Source organism: Lithobates pipiens, unplaced genomic scaffold, assembly GCF_037356315.1.
Source record: "Lithobates pipiens isolate NorthernLeopardFrog02 unplaced genomic scaffold, aLitPip1_a1.2 Scaffold_3, whole genome shotgun sequence".
Taxonomy (NCBI): domain Eukaryota; kingdom Metazoa; phylum Chordata; class Amphibia; order Anura; family Ranidae; genus Lithobates; species Lithobates pipiens.
The window spans coordinates 93890323-93912251 of record NW_027507790.1 but is presented as its reverse complement, the minus strand read 5'-3'; the positions used below and the strand labels follow the sequence as shown (position 1 = coordinate 93912251).

The following is a 21929-nucleotide window of genomic DNA, read 5'->3' as shown; positions in this document are numbered from 1 at the left end:
CCTTCACTTCCTGCCCCATAGCCAAATAGGAAGTGAGAGGAAATCTATGCAAATTAAGGGAATCCATTGCCTCACCCCAGGCCCTCAGAACTAGTGTCCCAGCTAAAAAAATTGAGGGCGGGTCTTAAACAGCGAGGGGTGTGGCCTTGACAAGAAGGGGTGGGTCATATTTAAATAGGGTGTGGATGAATTTAGTCAGACCTAGGGCAGCACAAAACCTAAATACACTACTGGTCATACTCACCTGCTCTGTGCAGTGGTTTTGCCCAGATCTTCTCGGGTTCCTCAGTGGCAATCCTGGCCCCTCCCTGCTTCCCCCACAGCAAGTGACTTGGTATGAGGGCACACAAGCCGAGCCGCTGCTCTGTTTGTACATCCAGACACAGAGCTGTGGCTCGGCCCTGCCCACTCTCTCTCCTTATTGGTTTACTGGTTCTGATTGACAGCAGTGGATGCCAATAGCGCCAATGAGGGAGAGTCCCCGACTTCGTGACTCTCGTGTAACATTGCTGGACTGAGATGGGGCTCAGGTAAGTATTAGACCCCTTTCACACTGGGGTGGTTTTCAAATGCTTTATCACTAGAAATAGCCTCTGAAAAGCGCCTGAAAACTGCTTTCCATTCATTCCAGTGTGTCTTTTCACACTGAGCGGGTGTGCTCGCGGGACGTTCAGAAAAGTACTACAAGCAGCATCTTTGGGGTGGGTTGGGATCACTGTATTTAGCGTTCCAAAAACGGTCTGCCCATTGCAAGGATTCACCCTGCTAGTGACCGAAAAGTGCAGCTAAAACGAGCAGAGCTTTAGCGCTAATGGCCAGAGCATCACAGTGTGAAACTAGCCTTAGGGGGGCCTCTGAACACAGAAATATTTTTATATTGATGCATAAAAAAACCTTCTACCTTTAGAACTACTTTAAAAATTTATCCTGCGCATATGCCTACTGTAAAATAAATAAAAAAGTACTGCCAGTCATTGGAAATAGGGTGGCCACACAAAGAAGAATCTATCCCTGAAAACTACAGATGGTGATAGATCTGCTGTGCCAACTTTGCCTATACAGTTCTGATACTTACAAATGCCAGTTACCACCCAGTAACAGAACCTAAATGATTTGATCACTGCAAGCAATGCTTAAATCAATTACAACACTTGCAAATAACAGGCTGTACATGGCCAATCCTAATCAATGCTGTACTAGAAATTCTCCAGATAAACAGACACGTGCTAATTATATTTACTTCTGTATTTAAATTTGATATGGCTCCTATTTACATATATGATATCCTGAGAGATCTCAGTACAAGATTTCCATGGGCTCAAACATTCAAAGTTAAGTTATAATATTCCCTTTATTAGACCGTGTTGGTTAGATTATTTCCTTACCTTTAGGGACACCTGGTGTTTGACAGAAGAATTAGCATAGGCAAAAGTACTGGCCATTCCGATGCAAACAGCTATGCCTGGAGGGTTACATTATTACAGAAGTTAGTTAGGTAAAATATCAGAAGATTTTAATTTAGAGCTGGGCATATCTTTAGCCAAGCAGTCAATGTGCCAAAATGCTGCCACTTTCCTGTGACATTGTAGCCTTTACTAAGGCTTTTAGTGTAAACAAGTGTGTCCTGCCTTCTGTATGTGACCTAGTGGCTTTAACCGAAAGGAGAAGAGAACAAAAAATAAAAAAAAAATAAAAATAAAAAAAAGATACTGGCAGATATATAGTGCCACCTATATGCTTGACTGCCACACCATTTCGATGTGGCAAAGCTCCTGGTGAAGCCGGCCCGTATTCTCCTTGCCCTCCCCCATATATTCCTACTGACCCATCATTATAATGTACTGTCTTAATGGCTCTGGGAAATGTTTTGGAGGCGGGCGATAGGCAAGTTTTGACATTCCTAGGAGGTTCTGAAGCTTTTCCTGATCAGAACAGCCCTGCATATGGGCAGAGCTGAGCCACTAAAACCTTCTGCAGTTAGCTCGGTGCCTATAATTTACTTGTCAGCAGCTTTTTTTTTGTTCACAGTTCATGTGACAAGAGAGTCACTTTGCATGGATTTGCAAATGTGTGCAAACAAAGCCCTCTGTTTTTAATGCAAGCTGTTAGACAGGGCCATTTTGGTTGTTTTGCAGGCTGGCAAGTAAGTGTACTAGGAAATCTTTTGCTTGTTTGTGATGTGCATTGCTCTTCCATGTGCACCTTGCTGCAAAGGCTAGTTATAGGTTAGAGTGGCTACCATTTATTTTTAGTTCACTTTAAAGAGTGACTACTGGTTCCTAAAACTGATTCAATTGCTCATGTTAGCTAATTACCAAGTAGGAAAATACAGTTGCAGATACAGTTACTCTTACAGACTTTATTGCAAAAATAACATATACAGTGGGGAAAATACTTATTTGATTCCCTGCAGATTTTGTAAATTTGCCCACTTACAAAGAAATGAAGGGTCTATAATTTTTATCATAAGTATTTTAAATTATAGAGACAGAATATCAACCAAAAATCCAGAAAAACACGCGATACAAATGTTAGAAAAACTGAGTTGCCGTAAAATTAGTATTTGATTCCCTACCAACCAACAATAATTCTGACTCCCACAGAATGGCTACAATATGTGCTCATGTGGTACACAGATTAGTCCTGTCAATTTAAGAAGGTGCACCTAATGATAACTTGTTATGTGTATAAAAGACATCTGTCCACAGTATTTCTTCCATTCAAACGCACCATCATGGGCAAGACCAAAGAGCTGTCAAAGGAGGTTCAAGAACAAGATTGTAGACCTGCACAAGGCTGGAATGGGCTACAAGACCATTAGCAAGAAGCTTGGTGAGAAGGAGACAACTGTTGGAGCGATAATTCGCAAATGGAAGAAATACAAAATAACCATCAGTCTGGAGCTCTATGCAAGATTTTGCCTCATAGGGTAAGGATGATCATAAGAAAAGTGAGGGATCAGCCCAAAATTACACAGGAGAGGTTTGTGAATGATCTCAAGGCACTTGGCACATACGTCACCAAACTACTGATAACACAAAAGGCCGCAATAGATTGAAATCCTGCAGCGCTGCAAGGTCCCCCTCCTCAAGAAGGCACATATACAGGCCCATCTGAAGTTTGCCAATGAACTTCTAAACGATTCAGAGAAGGGTTGGGAGAAAGTGCTGTGGTCAGATGAGACCAAAATTTATCTCTTTGGCATTAACACAACTCGCTGTGTTTGGAGGAAGAACAATGCTGACTATGACCCTAAGAACACCGTCCATACAGTCAAGCACGAAGGTGGAAATATGATGCTTTTGGGCCGTTTCTCTGTTAAAGGTACAGGCCGACTTTGCTGCATTGAGGGGCCAATGGATGGGGTCATGTGTTGTAAAATCTTGGACGAGAACCTTCTTCCTTCAGCCAGAACACTGAAGATGGGTCGTGGATGACGATGACCCAAAACATACCAAGGCAACAAAGAAGTGGCTAAAGAAGAGGCACATTAAGGTCATGGAGTGGTCTAGCCAGTCTCCAGACCTTAATCCTATAGAAAATTTATGGAGGCGACTGAAACTTCAAGTTGCCAAGCGACAGCCAAGAAACCTTAAGGATTTACAGAAGATCTGTAAAAGAAGAGTGGGCCAAAATCCCTCCTGAGATGTGTGCAAACCTGGTCACCAACTACCACAAACTTCTTACCTCTATGCTTGCCAACAAGGGTTTCTCCACCAAGTACCAAGTCATGTTTTGCTCAGGGATCAAATACTTATTCTACTCACTGAACTGCAACTGAATTTATAACATTTGTATCATGTGTTTTTTTTCTGGATTTTTGGTTAATGTTCTGTCTCTATCATTTAAAATACACCTGTGATAAAAATGATTCATTTCTTGGTGAGTGGATCAAAAAATAATTTCCCCACTATAGGTGTTCTTTCCATATAGTCTAATGGAATCATCAGCTATCTGAATTATGTAATTAAGTCCTAGTAATGGCAAGAATGTATAGTAAAGGTAAGTGTAGAAAAATATATACTATTATGCAGTCACTGTACAGCTGCCAGGTTTCTAAAGTCTCCTAAATGTAGCTAAATCGACATTATTAATTCATATTGGTTTTAAAGGATAACTAAAAGGTTTGTTTAAAAAACAACAAAAACAAAAAAACAAACATGTAATACTTACCTCCACTGTGCAGTTGGTTTCGCACAGCATGGCCCCAACCCTCTTCTTCTGGGGTCCCTCAGTAAGTAGCGTTCCTGTCTCCTTTTCTTGAGTGCCCCATTGGAGAGCCACTCATCCCCGGGGCACCCATGTGGGAGCGTTTGTGTCCTGCTGCTGCGTCTATTGACAAAGACCGCAGGACTCAGCCCCACCCCCGGCTCCCGCATCATTGGATTTGATTGACAGCAAGGGGAGCCAATGGCTTCGCTGCTATCAATCTATCCAATCAGGACCCGAGACACTGGCTGTAGCTGGTGTGCTTGTCCCCGTCACTGGAAAGACTGGGTTCAGGTAAGTACAAGGGGGGCTCTGGGGGGAGGCTGCTTTACAGGAGGTTTTTCACCTTAATGCATAGAGTGCATTAAGGTGAAAAACCTTGAGGGTTTACAACCCCTTTAAGTTAGTTTGTATAAAAGTGAAACAGCATTTTGTGGTAAGACTACTTGCATTAGTAGCAGGAATTATTAAAAAAAAAGGAGGTTAAAATTTCAATAAAATTTGATTATGCGAAAAATAGGGAGGCTGAAAATGCTAGATGCTTGGCTACTAGGCTAAGGAAATGGTGTTAGTACTGCCTAAGGCACTGGCCCAGAACAAGTACGCAGATCAGGAATTCTGATTTGCACTTATTTGAATGCGTATCTTAGCTTACTTTGAAACAATAACAATACTGAAGCCAGGCAATGTAGGTTTTTGTTAGAAGAATGTTAGTAATTGCACACTATATATTTGCTTCAGTAATTTTCTTTTTAGGTTTAACGTTTACAATGTGCCATACAATGGCTGTGTAAATGGTCTTTAAAAGGCCATTTAAGTCCTCCTTGCACTGTGCTTCATTTTGTATAATGCCTTGCAAAGCATCTGAATAGCAATGGGGCCTTAAAAAATAAAATAAAAATTTCAGTTTTTATTTCTCAGCCCAATGCAGGCAGGGCTTGGATGGCCTCTGAAATGGCCCTCATCATGAGCCTTAAATATGATAGGATATACTTTTGTGTTACAACATATCAGTAGTACACTTACCAAGCTTATGTTGAAAGCAGACTTTAGCTAGTAGGATAAGGATGAAAGGAAGCCCTTTCTGTAACCACGAGACAATGGCCCTAAGTTCAGACAAGGCTGGTGCTGGCGTGCCTGGTTCCTCACTGTTCTCCTCTCTGTGACGTTCCCCGGTAGCTGCATGAAGCAGTGATGACCGGGAATGTGAATGTTGAAAGTGATGCTGTTGGTGATGAGCCGGTGGTTGTGGCTGCTGTCGGTGATGAGGAGGGTGGTGATGATGATGGGGGAAGTTGCTGTTTTCAGAGCGACCACTTGCCTCCTCTCTGAGCGGTGGAGACATTTGTATAAATACGTCAGCCCCTCCTGCTGAGGATCCCAGTACTAAACCAGACTGTACTGTGATAGGCCCAGGCTGAAGACCAGCTAGACTTGAGAAGAGATGCTGTGCTGATGGTGGGTCCTGCTTTAATCCATTAAACACACCATCTTCCATACTGGTGTCAGAGCTCAAGTTTTGGCTTCGACTCCTACAGAATTGTAAAATTAAGCAGAAACGGTATACTTTTAATAAGCTTGAAAACGAATGAACATATTACTGTTGCTCAACACTTCACATATCCCCACAGTACATACAAAGACACAAATGGCTCATAAATTTTGCTATTGTGGTCATATCTCTCTTTGCTCCATAGTAAGCCATTGTTGTGTTGTGTAGTTGGCCCTACTAAAGAAACTAAAAGTGAGAATAGAGAGTGCCACAAAACATGATTCAGTTCAGTCTATTTACACCAAACAGTAATCAAAAAGCCAATACTTTTCGGGGGCTCAAAACCCTTTCTTCTTTGGGGTTAGGAAACAGAGGCAGCTTAAAATGAAAACTTTAGTGAAGGAACTGTATGTGTTCTAAACTATAGTCCAGTTATACAACGGTTTTGACTATAAAAAAGAAAAGCAAAACACTACCAATAACCAAATAGATCCATAAAGATGACCTGGACAACCGCTATTGCTTTTAGTTAGTTTATTAAAAACTTGCTGGTTAGAAGCTGAACCATGGGAGCCTTGAGTGGAGAGCGTGAACAAGTTTTGCTTTTGACTGAAGGTGATTGCGGTGTTGCATTTTTCGTTTTTTTTGGGGGGGGGGGTTCCTTGCAGCTTTTTTAACCTCTGTACATCTTGCGGCATGTATGCGTTCCTTGATTATCTGATTGGGGGTGAAAACTGCTGTGAAAAATGTAAGCACATTGTTTCCCTGGAAGTCCAGGTTCTGAATCTAGGGAAGCTACTGTCGGCACTGAGAAGACCCTCCACCCTAAGGGGAGCTGGGAACGTAACAGGCAGGTGCCTGCATGGGCCAGCACAGAGGTAGGTGGAGACAAAGAGGTGCAGGCAGCAAAAAGAGTAGATGGGTGACAGTCAGGAAGGGTAGCAGGGGAAGTGCCAGGGAGGCTGATCCAGGGCTGACGCATCCCAATAAGTATGCTCCATTGAGCCACATTGGTGAAACCAGTCAGGGACCAGCACTGCTGGAGCTGAAAGACTCTCCTAGCTGCCAGAGGAAGAACTCCTCCAGTGAGAGTAGGGGGGAAGTGAAGGGAAAGGATAGACATTTTCTGCTGGTAGGGGACTCTGGTGAAGGACAGAGAGGGCAATCTGTGACAAAGACTTGAAACGCCGAACTGTATGCCATCTATGGGGCGCTCGGGTTCAGCGCATCAGGGATCTGGTGTACAGATTACCGGGAGGGGCTGGGGAAGACCCAGCTGTCATGGTGCACGTTGGCACCAATGACAAAATCAGAAGTGTCCTAAAGAATGATTTTAGGGACTTGGGAACTAAATTGAGGAAAAAGGACCTCCAAGGTAGTATTCTCAGGAATACTATCTATGCATCGAGCCACACCAGAAAGGCAGAGGGAGATTAGGAAAGTAAACAAGTGGCCGAGGAACTGGTGTAGTAAGGAAGGGTTTGGGTTCCTGGAGGACTGGGCCGACTTCTCAGTCAGTCACCAATACTATAGAAGGGATGGACTGCAGCTAAATGAGGGTACAAATCTGCTGGGAGTAAAGATGGCCACAAAGTTAGAGGGGTTTTTTAAACTAGGCCACAGGGAAGGGTCCAGAGGTAGAGATAGTCAGCACATAAACCCAAGGTATGTATAGTAACAAGTCCTAGTTGCAATCTTGGAACACCCAATAAGAGGACAGTGTGCGACCAGTCTAAACGACGTGGCATGTTCACCAATGCCAGGAGCCTGGCGGACAAGATGGCTGAACTAGAGATACTGTTGTAAGAGGAGGATTTGGATTTTGTGGGAATATCAGAGACTTGGTTCAACAGCTCTGATGATTGGATGGCAACCATTCAAGGGTATACCCTTTATCGCAGGGATAGAGAGGGTAAAGGGGGGAGGGGGGAGGGCTTCAGTAACCAAAACTGCAGTGTTTATCCTCCTGACACATCACAGGTAGATCCCTCATGGTTAACAGAGGACAGAATTAGAATGGAGAAACTTAACATTAATAAATCACCAGGATTGGATGGCTTGCACTCAAAGGTACTTAGGGAACTCAGTCAAGTAATTGCCAGACCATTGTTCCTAATTTTTACTGACTGGAATGGTACCAGCAGATTGGAGAAAAGCCAATGTAGCACCAATATTTAAAAAGAGCCCAAAATACATCCCTGAATTATAGACCAGTTAGCCTAAACATCAATAGTATGCAAGTTCTTGGAGCGGATGATAAAAGGACTATATACAAGATTTTAGTAATGAAAACGGTATCATTAGCAGTAATCAGCATGGATTCATGAAGAATCGTTCTTGCTAAACCAAACTATTAACCTTCTATGAGGAGGTGAGTACCCATCTAGATAAAGGAAGACCTGTAGACGTGGTGCATCTGGATTTTGCAAAAGCATTTGACACAGTTCCCCATAAACCTTTACTGTACAAAATAAGGTTTGTTGGCATGGACCATAGGGTGAGTACATGGATTGAAAACTGTCTACTAGGGTGAGTTCAGAGGGTGGTGATAAATGGGGAATACTCGGAATGGTGAGATCGGTCCTGGTCAGCGTCATCTGAAACGACAGATCAGGGGCCGCCAGTCTCAGCAAGGCTAGAGTCTGTATCAGGGCTCTCCCTGGAGGACGGGGACGGGGGGGCAGGGCCCACTTTTTACCAGCTTTGCGCCCACACACCGCCTCCATCCTGGCAAAGAAAGTGTCAAGGACCACTGACAAAGCGTCCATAGGCACTGCACTGTTTGAGGGTGAACCGGTTGCAATTGTCTGGAGTTCGGGGGAAGAAAACACCAGTTTCTGAAGCCATGCTGACCCACCCTGTCTGCCACCTGTTGGGGACTTGGGACAGTGAATGGTCCCACCCTCCTAACTGCTGCAGGCTGAGGGGCCCCCACTGCAGGACTCGCCACCCTGACCGAGTTCTGCACCGCCCAGCTAGGTGTGCCTGTGTCAGCTCCCAGGTATCTGTGAGAGGAAACCACGTTGTTCTGAGCCGCAGAGATCAGCGCTGGGCATAAAAACCACGCTGGGCTACCACAAAATGGCCGCCGAGCGTCCAGTATGAAGGACATAATCACAGGGAAAATGGCCGCGGAACTACAGTAAAATGGTTCCTGACCATGCTTCTCCCTGGTCACACCAAACAACTGTATACAGAGAGGGACAGTGAAAAAAGGCAGAGAAAATGGCGGCAGACAGCGCTACAGCGACCAGCATGAACAAACCTCCAGACACCCAGGGCACAGTCCTTTAGCGCAGCCCCCCATCCAAGGGGGAGAGCCCCCCCAGGGGGCCCCTGTCTATGTGGCACACACACCGCTCAGCAGCCCATGCAGCAGCCCCCACGGGGGGCGGGGGGGAGGGAAGATAGGGACAGGGAGAGAAGAGAGGGAGGAGAGAAACCCCCGAATTGACCTCCCAGGGAATGCCCAGCTGCTCAGCCTCACCGTGGCAGGGAGAGCTGTACTTACCAGTCTGGACAAGCTGGGGACATTCCATCACAGACCCACTCTCCGATCAGTACGGGGTGGCTGCAGGTCACGGCACACTGTGAAGCAGACATCAGCAGCCAAGTCATATGTGTGCCCCAGAGCATTGGACTCACCGGCCGCCCCTGGAGCCTAAGGGACATGTCGTCATCTTCATCTTGTGCAAAAGGCAAACTTGTGCAGAAAAAAATCCCCAGACTGATGGGCCCGCAGGTTCCTAGGTCCATCTCCTTCACTAGGCAGAAAAAAAAAACGGAGGCTGCAGGATGTAGGCTGGGAGGTTGTTGATGAAGGGACCGTCCCTTGGGCGGAACTAGAAAGTTCTGTTTTTTGTACATGTTAACATGTTCTGCCTAGTCCTCTCCTGAAGGTGGCGTGTCAGTCACTGAACGCAAGAGAATATATGAATGCAATCTATACACTAGGGGGAGAACCTCTGGGGGAATCTAGGATGGAAAAGGACCTGGGGGTCCCAATAGATTATAGGCTCAGCAATGGCATGCAATGCCAAGCTGCTGCTAACAAAGCAAACAGAATATTGGCGTGCATTAAAAAAGGGATTAACTCCAGGGACAAAGTGATATTTCTCCCATGCTACAAGACTCTGGTCCGGCCGCACCTAGAGTATGCGGTCCAGTTCCGGGCACCAGTCCTCAGGAAGGATGTACTGGAAATGGAGCGAATACAAAGAAGGGCAACAAAGCTTGAGAGGGGAAATGATTTCAACTTATAAATACCATACTGGTGACCCCACAATAGGGATAAAACTTTTTTGCGGAAGGGAGTTTAATGAGACACGTGGCCACTCCTTAAAATAATTAGAAGAAAATTAATTTAACTTTAAAGTATGTAGAGGGTTCTTTACTGTAAGAGCGGCAAGGATGTGTAATTCCCTTCCACAGGTGGGGGTCTCAGTGGGGTGCATCAATAGTTTCAAAAAATTATTAGATAAGCACCTGAAAGACTGCAACATACAGGGATATACAATGTAATACTGACATATAATCACACACATAGGTTGGACTTGATGGGCTTGTGTCTTTTTTTCAACCTCACCTACTATGTAACTATAGTTTTCAAAAAGGTTTACAAATAAATATCTGAAAAGCGTGGCGTGCATTTGTATTCAGCCTCCCTGAGTCCATAGAACCACCTTTCGCTGCATTTACAGCTGTAACTCTTTTTGGGGATGTCTCTACCAGCTTTGCACATATAGAGAGTGAAACTTTTGCCCAGTCTTCTTTGCAAAATAGCTCAGTCTCTGTCAGATTGGATGAAGAGATGAAAAAAAAAAGTCCTGAAGCGCTGCAAAGCTGTGGGTCATGTGAAGAATTGTATATGCATTCCATAGTTAATAATGGATCTAGCCCAGTGCAGTTAACAACAACACTGGAACAATGTAGAAAAACAAGGGAAAATGTTTATGTAGCCCTTTGTAACCTGGATCCAAGGTACAGTTGTTATGAAACAGGCAGTTCAAACCAATAGTGATGGATAATCATAAGTAATAAGTAATTTATTCCATCATAAATAATCGAATGAACACAAGTTAAAAGGATGAAGAGTTAAAAAGCAGATACAATAACGATAATGCAATGAATGGTAATGTAACCAACGTTACCAGTGCTGACCTCAGTACCCTTGGCGCCCCTGTGGCATGGGGGGGCGCCAATTGCCAAGCTGGGAAGGATGGAAATACAGTCCACTGGGAAAGACACCAAGGCTGCTGCTGGCTTCTGACAGAAGTATGGATACGTCCAGGGGGGAAGGTACAGCAGATGGCGAAAGGAGGAAAGGCGGATCGTGCTCACAAGAGAAATTGCGGTAAAGCCTGTAACTGATCTGTGCCGGTAGAATGAGCCGGGAGATGAGAGAGAGAGAAACAGGGACTCGGAGGAGCCAAGGAGATTCAGAGCACCTGGATTATGTTAGCGCCCGAGCCGGAGACTGAGAGGTAAAGGGAAGTCTTGTGTTAGCCGTGGAATGCAGGCTTGTAAAGCCCCATACACATTATCAGATTTTCTGCTAATTTTTTCCTTCAGATTTACCAAAACCATATGAGGTCAAACCTTAGGAGTTTCAATTTGTATGCAATCAGGCAGGCCCTTGCACTACATGGTTTTGGTAAATCTGAAGGAAAAAAAAAAAAATCAGCAGAAAATCTGATAGTGTATATGGGGCTTCACCGTGACTACATGTTTTGTGCTCCTGCACTTTGTCAAAGTCATTTGACGAAGCGCAGTCTGCAGTCAGATTTCCGACCTTCCTAGCATGGCAATTGGCGCCCCTCATGCCCCACCAGCAAGCCCTCTGGAAGATTGCTAACCCCTATCCCAAGCTTTTGAGATCAGCACTGGTAATGTTATTGTATCTGCTTTTAAACTTGTGTTGGAGTAGATTAATTTATAATTATCCATCACTATTGGTTTGAACTGCCTGTTTCATAACAACTGTACCTTGGATCCAACTTACAGATACAGATTGGATGGAGAGCATCTGTGAACAGAACTTTTCAAGTCTAGCCACAGAGTCTCAATTGGATTTAGATCTGGACTTTGACTGGGCCATTCTAACACATGAATATGCTTTGATCTAAACAATTCCATTGTAGCTCTGGCTGTATGGTTAGGGTGGTTGTCCTGCTGGAAGGTGAATCTCTGCCCTAGACTCAAGTCTTTTGCAGACTCTAACCGGTTTTCGTCTAAGATTGCCCTGTATTTGGCTCCATCCTTCTTCCCATCAACTCTGACCAGCATCCCTGTCCCTGCTGAAGAAAAGCATCCCCACAACATGATGCTGCCACCACCATGTTTCACGGTGGGGATGGTATGTTCAGGGTCATGTGCAATGTTAGTTTTCTGCCACACATAGCATTTTGCTTTTAATTTAAAAAGTTACATTTTGGTCTCATCTTCTTCCACAAGTTTGCCTTGTCCCCCACATGGCTTCTCGCAAACTGCAAATTGGAATTCTTATGGCTTTCTTTCAACAATGGTTTTCTTCTTGCCACTCTTCCATAAAGGCCAGATTTGTGGAGTGCACGACTAATATTTGTCCTGTGTATAGATTCCCCCACCTGAGATGTGGATCTCTGCAGCTCCTCCAAAGTTACTATGGGCCTCTTTGCTGCCTCTCCCATTAATGCTCTCCTTGCTCGGCCTGTCAGTTTAGGTGGATGGCCATGTCTTGGTAGGTTTGCAGTTGTGCCATACTCTTTCCATTTTTGGATGATGAATTGAACAGTGCTCCATGAGATGTTCAAACCTTGGGAATTTTTTTTTTTATAATCTAACCTTGCATTAAACTTCTCCACAACTTTATCCCTGACCTGTCTGGTGTGTTCCTTGCCCTTCATGATGCTGTTTGTCCACCAACGTTCTTTAACAAACCACTGAGGGCTTCACAAAATAGCTGTATTTATACTGAGATTAAATAACACACAGGTAGACTCTGTTTACTAATTAGGCGACTTCTGAAGGAAATTGGTTCCACTAGATTTTAGTTAGGGATATCATAGTAAAGGGGGCTGAACACTTTTCAGATATTTATTTGTAAAAACAATTAAAATCCATTTATCATTTTGCCTCCACTTCGTTTTGGTCTATCACATAAAATCCCAATAAAATACATTTACGTTTTCAGTTGTAACATGACAAAATGTGGAAAATTTCAAGGGGTATGAATTATTTTTCAAGGCACTGTACATCTAATGTAAAGAAATGAAAACGGTACTGTAATAATAATTGATGTGAATTGCTGTGAAGAGGTCAAGGTGCAGAAAATACAGGATTAGGGCAAGTATTTAGCATAAATACAAAGGTACACATTCCCCACCTCCATTCACAATCCATTTGTCACTCTACACCTCTCTTGCATCTCTGTCTCGGTACCAAGGTTGCCAACTGTCAGTAAATTCACAGACAGTTTGTAAAATCCTTGACTTTTACATATGTCTGTGAATGTCCATTATGAACATGCAGTCTGCATGTCTGTAAGAGACATTCACAGACAAATATAAAAATCACAGATTTCTTGTGCTGGCCGAGGGAGTTGGGGCCGCCAGTGGAGCACCCTTTTTATTGTGAAATGCTGAAATATTATGTTGCATTGTATACGTCCGTGTCAATGAATGACTCTTGTATACTGTGAGCACTGTTGTTATAAGTGTTGTTTGTTATGAAACTCTTAATAAAAATATTAAAAAAAAAAAAATCACAGATTTCACAAACTGTCCGTGAATTTACTGACAGCTAGCAACCTTGCTCAGGACCATTCAGCCCAAGCCCCAACAGTTTTTTAAACTTGTGGCTGTTTAGTCCTTTAATTGAATGTACACATTTTTTATATACTAACTACTTTTATTCTATAAACGACATTTAACTTTACTATTATACTATTTATCTAGTTTAGTGGTATAACTAGACAGATGGATAATAGCAGGATACAGAACTTAGGCCGCAACTGTGTACGTGTGCAGGCTGAATGTACCAAGTTTAACGATTAACTTGGGTACAACCAGCCTGCCGGACTCACTTTCGATTATCGATAATAGCTGTTATAGCCACTAGCAATAATTCACTTCTCCCAGCAGGGATGCCTTCCAACACCCACCGCGGGGAGCAGACAATTGCTCAGCAGGAGGGATTCTCCTGTTAGCACTTCTGTGTTGATGGAGGAACCATGCAAATTTCTTTCTTGCAACCCATGGTTGCAGGTAAGAAATTTGCACCTTCTATGGCCTGCCTTAGTGTCATCTATGTCAAGGCAAACCACCAGAAAACTGTGTTGCCAGAACTGAGCAACAGTGAGTAGTTACCTTTCCGGAGGAGGATTATCTGTCAGGCTGCTGTGTCTTCTCTGCATTGTCCTCAGGACCTTAAAACAATACATTAAGGTGTACTGTCTATGGTAAAACAGAAGCAGTAGGTGAAATTCTTGCTTGTAGAATTAGAAAACATGAGTGGTCTTCAGGTAGGCGAGACTGTAGTTTGAGTTTAGGGACAAAGTAGCAGAACCTCTTCAGAGATGACTATCCAACTTTCTGGACATGATGGCTAAAAAAGAAAAAACAATTAAAGTATAGAATGACATACAGAGCTGGACAAATTACAACCTTCTTTGAAGACAAGCATTGTGGGGATTAAAATGTATTCTAATGGCTTTACTATTATGATACATCCATCTATATCATTAAACAACGCTGTTCTGTTCAGTTGCAATGTTTTGTATAACACTGTACTGTCAGTAGTCTTCTGGGCATTATGCTTCTTCTTTACTTGTCACATTGATCTTGATGCATGAACCTTGATAAAGTATACCGCACACTGTACAAGTCAATACCAAATTTATAAGGTGTGTTGTAGCGATGCCGCCATGTCTGCTATCTCTCAGAAAAAGTGGGGGTGGGTGTTTTTTTTAAACCTTTAAAGATCCGCACGCCCAACCCCGCCCCTCAACAAGATTTTTTTAAATGACTAATGCCATACGACGCATGCGCAAGTACATGCGCAGCATCAGAATACTGCAAGATCTTGCAGCTCAGTATGAGATCTCCCTGAAAGCATTAGTGACATTGCCTTCCCATTGGGCATCCATTCTGTGGCCAGGGCTATGTCACTAGTGCCTTCAGGGGAAGCAGGAACTGGAAGCAAAAAAGGGTAAGTAAACCAAAAACTGTTTTATTTTTCCAGTGATGCATGCTGATGTGAAATCCACGATTTTCGTGGCAAAACTGCACAGCGATTAGGGTGTCATTAAGAAGTAATCGCATCGCAAGCGCATCCCGCGTTTTACTGCGATTTGGAATTGCGCCAATTCCAAACGCCTAGGTGTGAATAGAACCTTATTGAACAAGCTGAATTTAGAAGCGGATTGGTTTCTCTGTATAGCTGCACCAGATTCTGCACTCTCCAGTCTTAGTAAATCTCCCCCCATTGTGTTATAAAACTGCAATAAATCAGAGCAGGGCTGTACATGTAGGGAGACATATACCTGGACAGACTACTAGTTATTCTATAGTATGAAGCCTGCCTAGTGCCCCCACTGCTATTATAATACGAGGCTGTACATGCAGCACCCAGTGACACCCACGGGCAGACTCCCATTCATAGTCCAGTGTCTCCCATTGTCATACAATAGAGCAGAGCCTCCTGACACTCACCTTTTCCCTGGCCGCGCCTCACAGATGACACCGCCCACTGCCGAGCCGGCGAATAACTTCCGGTTCATTGATAGAGCGGCGTTGGGTAGGAAGCGCCTGTAACCATGGAGACGGGCTCATGCACAGGAAGTGTATTGTGGAGTTCCGGGGCAGACTGGTGCTCACAACAAATAGTCCCGTGACTGCAGGTGAAGTGAGGATGTTGTACGCAGTGTGACCCGTAGTGTTCGGCCCCTGGATAGAGGTATCGCCCCCTCTGACATGTCCTATGTGTTCCTCCATGACTATGGTCTGTAGACACGCTTCCCCCGTCCCCTGATACGTACACATTGCCGGGACTCTGCTACTGGAATGGTCAACCTACTGTCTATGGTGTGGAGGAAGATCTTACGGAAGAGATGGGTTCTGGGGGTTGTCTTTGGACTGTCTCTCATTTATTTCCTCACCAGCACGTTCAAGCAGGTGGGTGAGGATTTTATTATGACAGCTTCGCTCAAATCTGACATTTCATCCCTGACTGATCGCTGCTGACTATTTATATATCACCTTCCATGTTGTATATACTCCATATTCCCATCGCACGCATTCTCGGAGAAACATCTAGATTGGGGTCCCCAAAGGGCCAGTTTGCTGTGCTTTTGACTTTAGTGGGGCTGGACCATGGCCAGTGAGGGTAGAAAATGTCACATCTTTGTTATTAGGGGATGTATTCATGCCCCATCATAGGTGTCAGTGGTAAGAATAGTGTGCCATCATTGGTGTCAGTGGTAAGAATAGTGTCCCATCGTTGGTGTCAGTGGTAAGAATAGTGTCCCATCGTTGGTGTCAGTGGTAAGAATAGTGTCCCATCGTTGGTGTCAGTGGTAAGAATAGTGTCCCATCTTTGGTGTCAGTGGTAAGAATAGTGTCCCATCGTTGGTGTCAGTGGTAAGAATAGTGTCCCATCGTTGGTGTCAGTGGGAATAATAGTGCCCCATCGTTGGTGTCAGTGGGAAGAATAGTGCCCCATCGTTGGTGTCAGTGGGAAGAATAGTGCCCCATCGTTGGTGTCAGTGGGAAGAATAGTGCCCCATCGTTGGTGTCAGTGGGAAGAATAGTGCCCTATCGTTGGTGTCAGTGGGAAGAATAGTGCCCCATCGTTGGTGTCAGTGGGAAGAATAGTGCCCCATCGTTGGTGTCAGTGGGAAGAATAGTGCCCCATCGTTGGTGTCAGTGGGAAGAATAGTGCCCCATCGTTGGTGTCAGTGGGAAGAATAGTGCCCCATCGTTGGTGTCAGTGGGAAGAATAGTGCCCCATCGTTGGTGTCAGTGGGAAGAATAGTGCCCCATCGTTGGTGTCAGTGGGAAGAATAGTGCCCCATCGTTGGTGTCAGTGGGAAGAATAGTGCCCCATCGTTGGTGTCAGTGGGAAGAATAGTGCCCCATCGTTGGTGTCAGTGGGAAGAATAGTGCCCCATCGTTGGTGTCAGTGGGAAGAATAGTGCGCCATCGTTGGTGTCAGTGGGAAGAATAGTGCGCCATCGTTGGTGTCAGTGGGAAGAATAGTGCGCCATTCTTAGTGTCGGTGATAAATACCTTATACAGCCCACTTCCTGTTTCTGGTCTGGTCATTAGCCTGGGCTTATGACATCATACACAGATCTCTCTCTCACTGATCAATGTCTCCTATTGTTACAGAATATTGGGCTATACATGCGGGGAGCAGTGAGCACATGGGCAGACAGATCTTATTTTATACCGAAAATAAGAAAGGGGTGGTGTGAGATGTTGTTAAAAATGCATAAAGAAAATAATACCATATTTAAGAAGTCAGCAACGATCTCTAAATTAAACTAAACACTTCAGAAGGGAGGGATAGCAGTAAGATAACTCCTAAGCCCTTGTACACACGGTCGGAGAATCCGTCGGAATGTGTCCTATCGGACCGTGTTGTCGGATAATCCGACTGTGTGTGGTATGCATCGGACTGATTCCTTCGGAATATCCGTCGGACCCAATTTTCCAACATGTTGGAAATATTTCCCGACCAACTGGGCCGATCGGACATACTCCGATCATGTGTAGAGAATTTTGATCGGACCAAGTGCCACACATGCTCAGATCAAATTCCTACATCAAAGCTATTGGCTACTAGCCTGAATGTAGTCCCATCGTAACTAAATTATGTCATCACGTTCTGAAAGATCGGATTTTTTCGCCAACTTTGTCTGACCGTTTGTATGCAACAGTTTCGGACAAGATCTGACGGACAAAATCCGACGGATTTGGTTGTGGAAATCTCCAACCGTGTGTACAGGGTCTTAGAGACATTGTGGTCCCTGGAGACTATGGGGGACCATTTGTGGGACCTCAGCATTGCTTATGCAGTGGGCAGCTAGGTGTGAAGCTGCAAGGCATTACAGTCGGCTGCCCACAAGACCAGCAAAGAGCTGGGTCGGGTGAGGACATTGCTGTATCCTAGGACAGGTACAGTGAGGGGAAAATGTATTTGCTTCCCTGCTGATTTTTTTTATGTTTTGCCTACTGACACAGAAATGATCAGTCTATTATTTTAATAGTACCGTAGGTTTTTTTTTAACAGTTAGTGAAAGAATAACAACAAAAAAATCCAGAAAAACGCATTTAAAAAAAGTTATAAATTGATCTGCATTTTAATGAGTGAAATAAGTATTTGACCCCTTCGCAAAACATGGGTTAGTACAGAGGTCAGACATTTCTTGTAGTTGGCTATCAGTTTTGCACACAACTCAGGAGGGATTTTGTCACACTGTTCTTTGCAGATCCTCTCCAAGTCCTTAAGATTTCGAGGCTGACGTTTAGTAACTGGAACCTTCAGCTCCCTCCACGTATTATATATGGGATTAAGTTCTGGAGACTGGCTAGGCCATTCCAGGACCTTAATGTGCTTCTTCTTGAGCCACTCCTTTGTTGCCTTGGCTGTGTGTTTTGGGTCATTGTCATGCTGGAATACCCATCCATGACCCATTTGCAATTCCCTGGCTGAGGGAAGGAGGTTCTCACTCAAGATTTGAGGGTACATGGCCACGTCCCTCATCCATTTGATGCGTTGAAGTTGTCCTGTCCTCTTAGCAGAAAAACACCCCCAAAGCATAATGTTTCTACCTCCAAGTTTGACGGTGGGGATGGTGTTCTTGGGGTCATCTACAGCACTCCTCCTCTTCCAAACATGGCGAGTTGAGTTTATGCCAGAGGGCTTCAATTTGGTCTCATGTGACCGCAGCACTTTCACCCAGTTCTCCTCTGAATCATTCAGATGGGCCTATACCTGTGCTTTCTTGAACAGGGGGACCTTGCGGGCACTGCAGGGTTTTAGTCCTTCATGGTGTAGTGTGTTACCAATTGTTTTCTTATGATTCCAGCTGCTTAAGATCACTGACGAGATTCTCCTGTGTAGTTCTGGGCTGATTCCTCACTGTTCTCATGATTATTGAAACACCAAGAGGTGAGATCTTGCATGGAGGCCAAGACCGAGGGAGATTGACCATTATTTTGTGTTTTATTCATTTGGGAATATCTGCACCAGCTGTTGTCATCCTCTCACTAAGCTGCTTGGTGATGGTCTTGTAGCCCATTCCAGCCTTGTGTAGGTCTACAATCTTGTCCCTGACATACTTGGACAGCTCTTTTGGTCTTGGCCATGGTGGAGAGTTTGGAATCTGCTTCTGTGGACAGGTGTCTTTTATTCAGGTAACAAGCTGAGATTAGGAGCACTCCCATTAAGAGAGCACTCCTAATCTCAGCTCATTACCTGTATAGAAGACACCTGGAAGCCAGAAATCTTGCTGATTGATAGGGGATCAAATACTTATTTCACGCATTAAAATGCAAATCAATTTATAACTTTTTTGAAATGCGAATTTCTGGATATATTTGTTGTTCTGTCTGTCACAGATGAAATAAACCTACATGGAAACGCACCCATATGGGTGCCCCAAGGATGAGTGGCTCTCCAACGGGGCATTCAAGAAGAGGAGGAGACAGGAATGCTACAAAATCAGCAGGGGGTCAAATACTTTTTTCCCTCACTGTAAATGTGTTTTTTGTTGTGTTGTTTTTTTGTTTAAGTCAGCAGCTACAGTAATTTTAGCTGCTTACATTGAAATTTTTGTTTACAGGTTGAACATCCTCTTTTAAGGTTTCTATATCCCACTTCTCTTGCTTAAGGGAATCTTTCCCTACTACCTGGGTGACCCCTAAAGTGGATGTAACTTCATGTGTCATAAGGGCAGCATCCTTAGCTGCTTGATCTGCTAAAGAATTTCCTCCTGGCTGTCATGTCACTTCTGCTGATTTTTGAAATGTTTCAAATGGCTGCTCTGTATGTTTTACGTGTCTCCCTGGTTTCCCAGCGCTAGTCAGAAAGTTCTGGGCTTTCTATATGGGTACAAAATCACAAGCTATTCCAAAAGCACATCTGCTGTCTGTTAGAGCTGCACGATTATGCTTAGAATAAAAGGATCACGATTCTCTCATGATTCTCACGACATAAAAGCTTTCACATTATATATAAAAAAAAAAAAAAAAAATGGGCAACTTTACTGGTTATTATTATTTATTTTTATTTTTTTATTTATTATTAATTAAAGTATTTTTTTTTCCAAAAAAATTGCATTTGAAAAATCGCTGAGAAAATACAGTGTGACATAAAATATTGCAACAACCAACATTTTATTCTCTAGGGCAGTGATGGCGAACCTTGGCACTCCAGATGTTTTGGAACTACATTTCCCATGATGCTCAACTACACTGCAGAGTGCAAGAGCATCATGGGAAATGTAGTTCCAAAACATCTGGGGTGCCAAGGTTCGCCATCACTGCTCTAGGGTATGTACTTAGAGAGATATATATATATATATATATATATATATTTTTTTTTTTTTTTAAGTACATACCCTAGAGCAGTGATGGCGAACCTTGGCACCCCAGATGTTTTGGAACTACATTTCCCATGATGCTCTTGCACTCTGCAGTGTAGTTGAGCATCATGGGAAATGTAGTTCCAAAACATCTGGGGTGCCAAGGTTCGCCATCACTGCTCTAGGGTATGTACTTAAAAAAAAAAAAAAAAATATATATATATATATATATATATATATATATATATATATCTCTCTATCAGGGCTCGACAAAACCCGGGCGCCAGGTCGCATTGGCGACTAGAATTAGCGACTGGCGCCTGGGGCAGCACAGCTGGGGGTATCCTGTCTTCGTGGACCCCCCCAGCGTGATTGCGTCGGGCCGCGCCGCCGGCGGCCGGTAATTGAGCCCCCGGCTTTGAGGCCTTCTGTGATGCTATTCCCTTCTGTGATCCTATTCCTTCTGGAATCTGGCGCCCTCTTGTGGTGGCTGTTGGAATTACAACCATTAATGCTAATGGATTTCCTTCCATTTACTTAGAACACCTAAACGTTACATACATATATATATATATATATATATATATATATATATATATATATATATATTACACACACTTTTTTTTTCTTTTTTATTCTAACACCCTAGAGAGTAAAATGGTGGTCGTTGCAATAATGTCTGTCACACCATATTTGCACAGCGTACTTACAAGCGCACTTTTTTGGGGGAAAAAATAATTTATTTAATAAAAAAAAATAAGACAACAGTAAATTTTAGCCCAATTTTTTTTTATATTGTGAAAGATAATGTTACGTCGAGTAAATTGATACCAAACATGTCATGCTTCAAAATTGCACCCGCTCATGGAATGGTGACAAACTTTTACCCTTTAAAATCTCCATAGGCGACGTTTAAAAAATTCTACAGGTTGCACGTTTTGAGTTACAGAGAAGGTCTAGGGCTAGAATTATTGCTCTTACTCTACCGATCGCAGCGATACCTCACATGTGTGGTTTGAACATCGCTTTCATATATGCGTTCGCTTCTGCACGCAAGCTTGGCGGGACAGGACGCATTTAAAAAAAATTTTTTTCTTATTTTAACCACTTCAGCTCCGGACCAATAAATACCTTAAGGACCAGAGGTCTTTTTGCAATTTCGCACTGCGCTGCTTTAACTGGTAATTGCGCGGTCATGCAATATTGCACCCAAACGAAATTTGCGTCCTTTTCTTCCCACAAATAGAGCTTTCTTTTGATGGTATTTGATTGCCTCTGCGATTTTTTTTTTTTTTTTTGCGATATAAATGGAAAAAGAGCGAAAATTTTGAAAAAAAAAGATATTTTCTTCTTTTTGTTATAAGAAAAATCGAATAAACTAAATTTTAGTCATACATTGAGGGCAAAATTTATTCAGCCACATGTCTTTAGTAAAAAAAATGTCAATAAGCGTATATTTTTTGGTTTGCGCAAAAGTTATAGCGTCTACAAACTAGAGTACATTTTCTGGAATTTACACAGCTTTTAATTTATGACTGCCGATCTCATTTCTTGAGGTGCTAAAATGGCAGGGCAGTACAAATCCCCCCCAAATGACCCCATTTTGGAAAGTAGACACCCCAAGGAAATTGCTGAGGGGCATGTTGAGCCCATTGAATATTT

At 43.5% G+C, this 21929-nt stretch overlaps 2 protein-coding genes across 3 annotated transcripts in view; one reads left to right on the top strand and one right to left on the bottom strand.

Moving 5' to 3' along the window:
- RNFT2 (ring finger protein, transmembrane 2) overlaps positions 1–15445 on the bottom strand; it is an 81623-nt gene extending 66178 nt beyond the window's left edge. Inside the window, exons 1-4 of one of the 2 annotated variants that reach the window (XM_077462045.1) lie at positions 15391–15445; positions 14047–14284; positions 5236–5741; positions 1386–1462 (exon numbers count right to left, since the gene is read on the bottom strand). In XM_077462045.1, coding sequence (XP_077318171.1) covers positions 1386–1462; positions 5236–5741; positions 14047–14120 — 657 coding nt within the window. In that variant the 5' untranslated portion in view covers positions 14121–14284; positions 15391–15445. Of the gene's footprint in view, positions 1–1385; positions 1463–5235; positions 5742–14046; positions 14285–15320; positions 15354–15390 lie in introns of those variants that run through there. The other variant, XM_077462046.1, reaches the window with a different exon arrangement.
- Positions 15446–15534: 89 nt separating this feature from the next.
- SPRING1 (SREBF pathway regulator in golgi 1) overlaps positions 15535–21929 on the top strand; it is a 44389-nt gene continuing 37994 nt past the window's right edge. Inside the window, exon 1 of the mRNA XM_077462044.1 lies at positions 15535–15852. Within this exon, the coding sequence (XP_077318170.1) occupies positions 15742–15852 (111 nt within the window). The 5' untranslated portion in view covers positions 15535–15741. The remainder of the gene's footprint in view (positions 15853–21929) is intronic.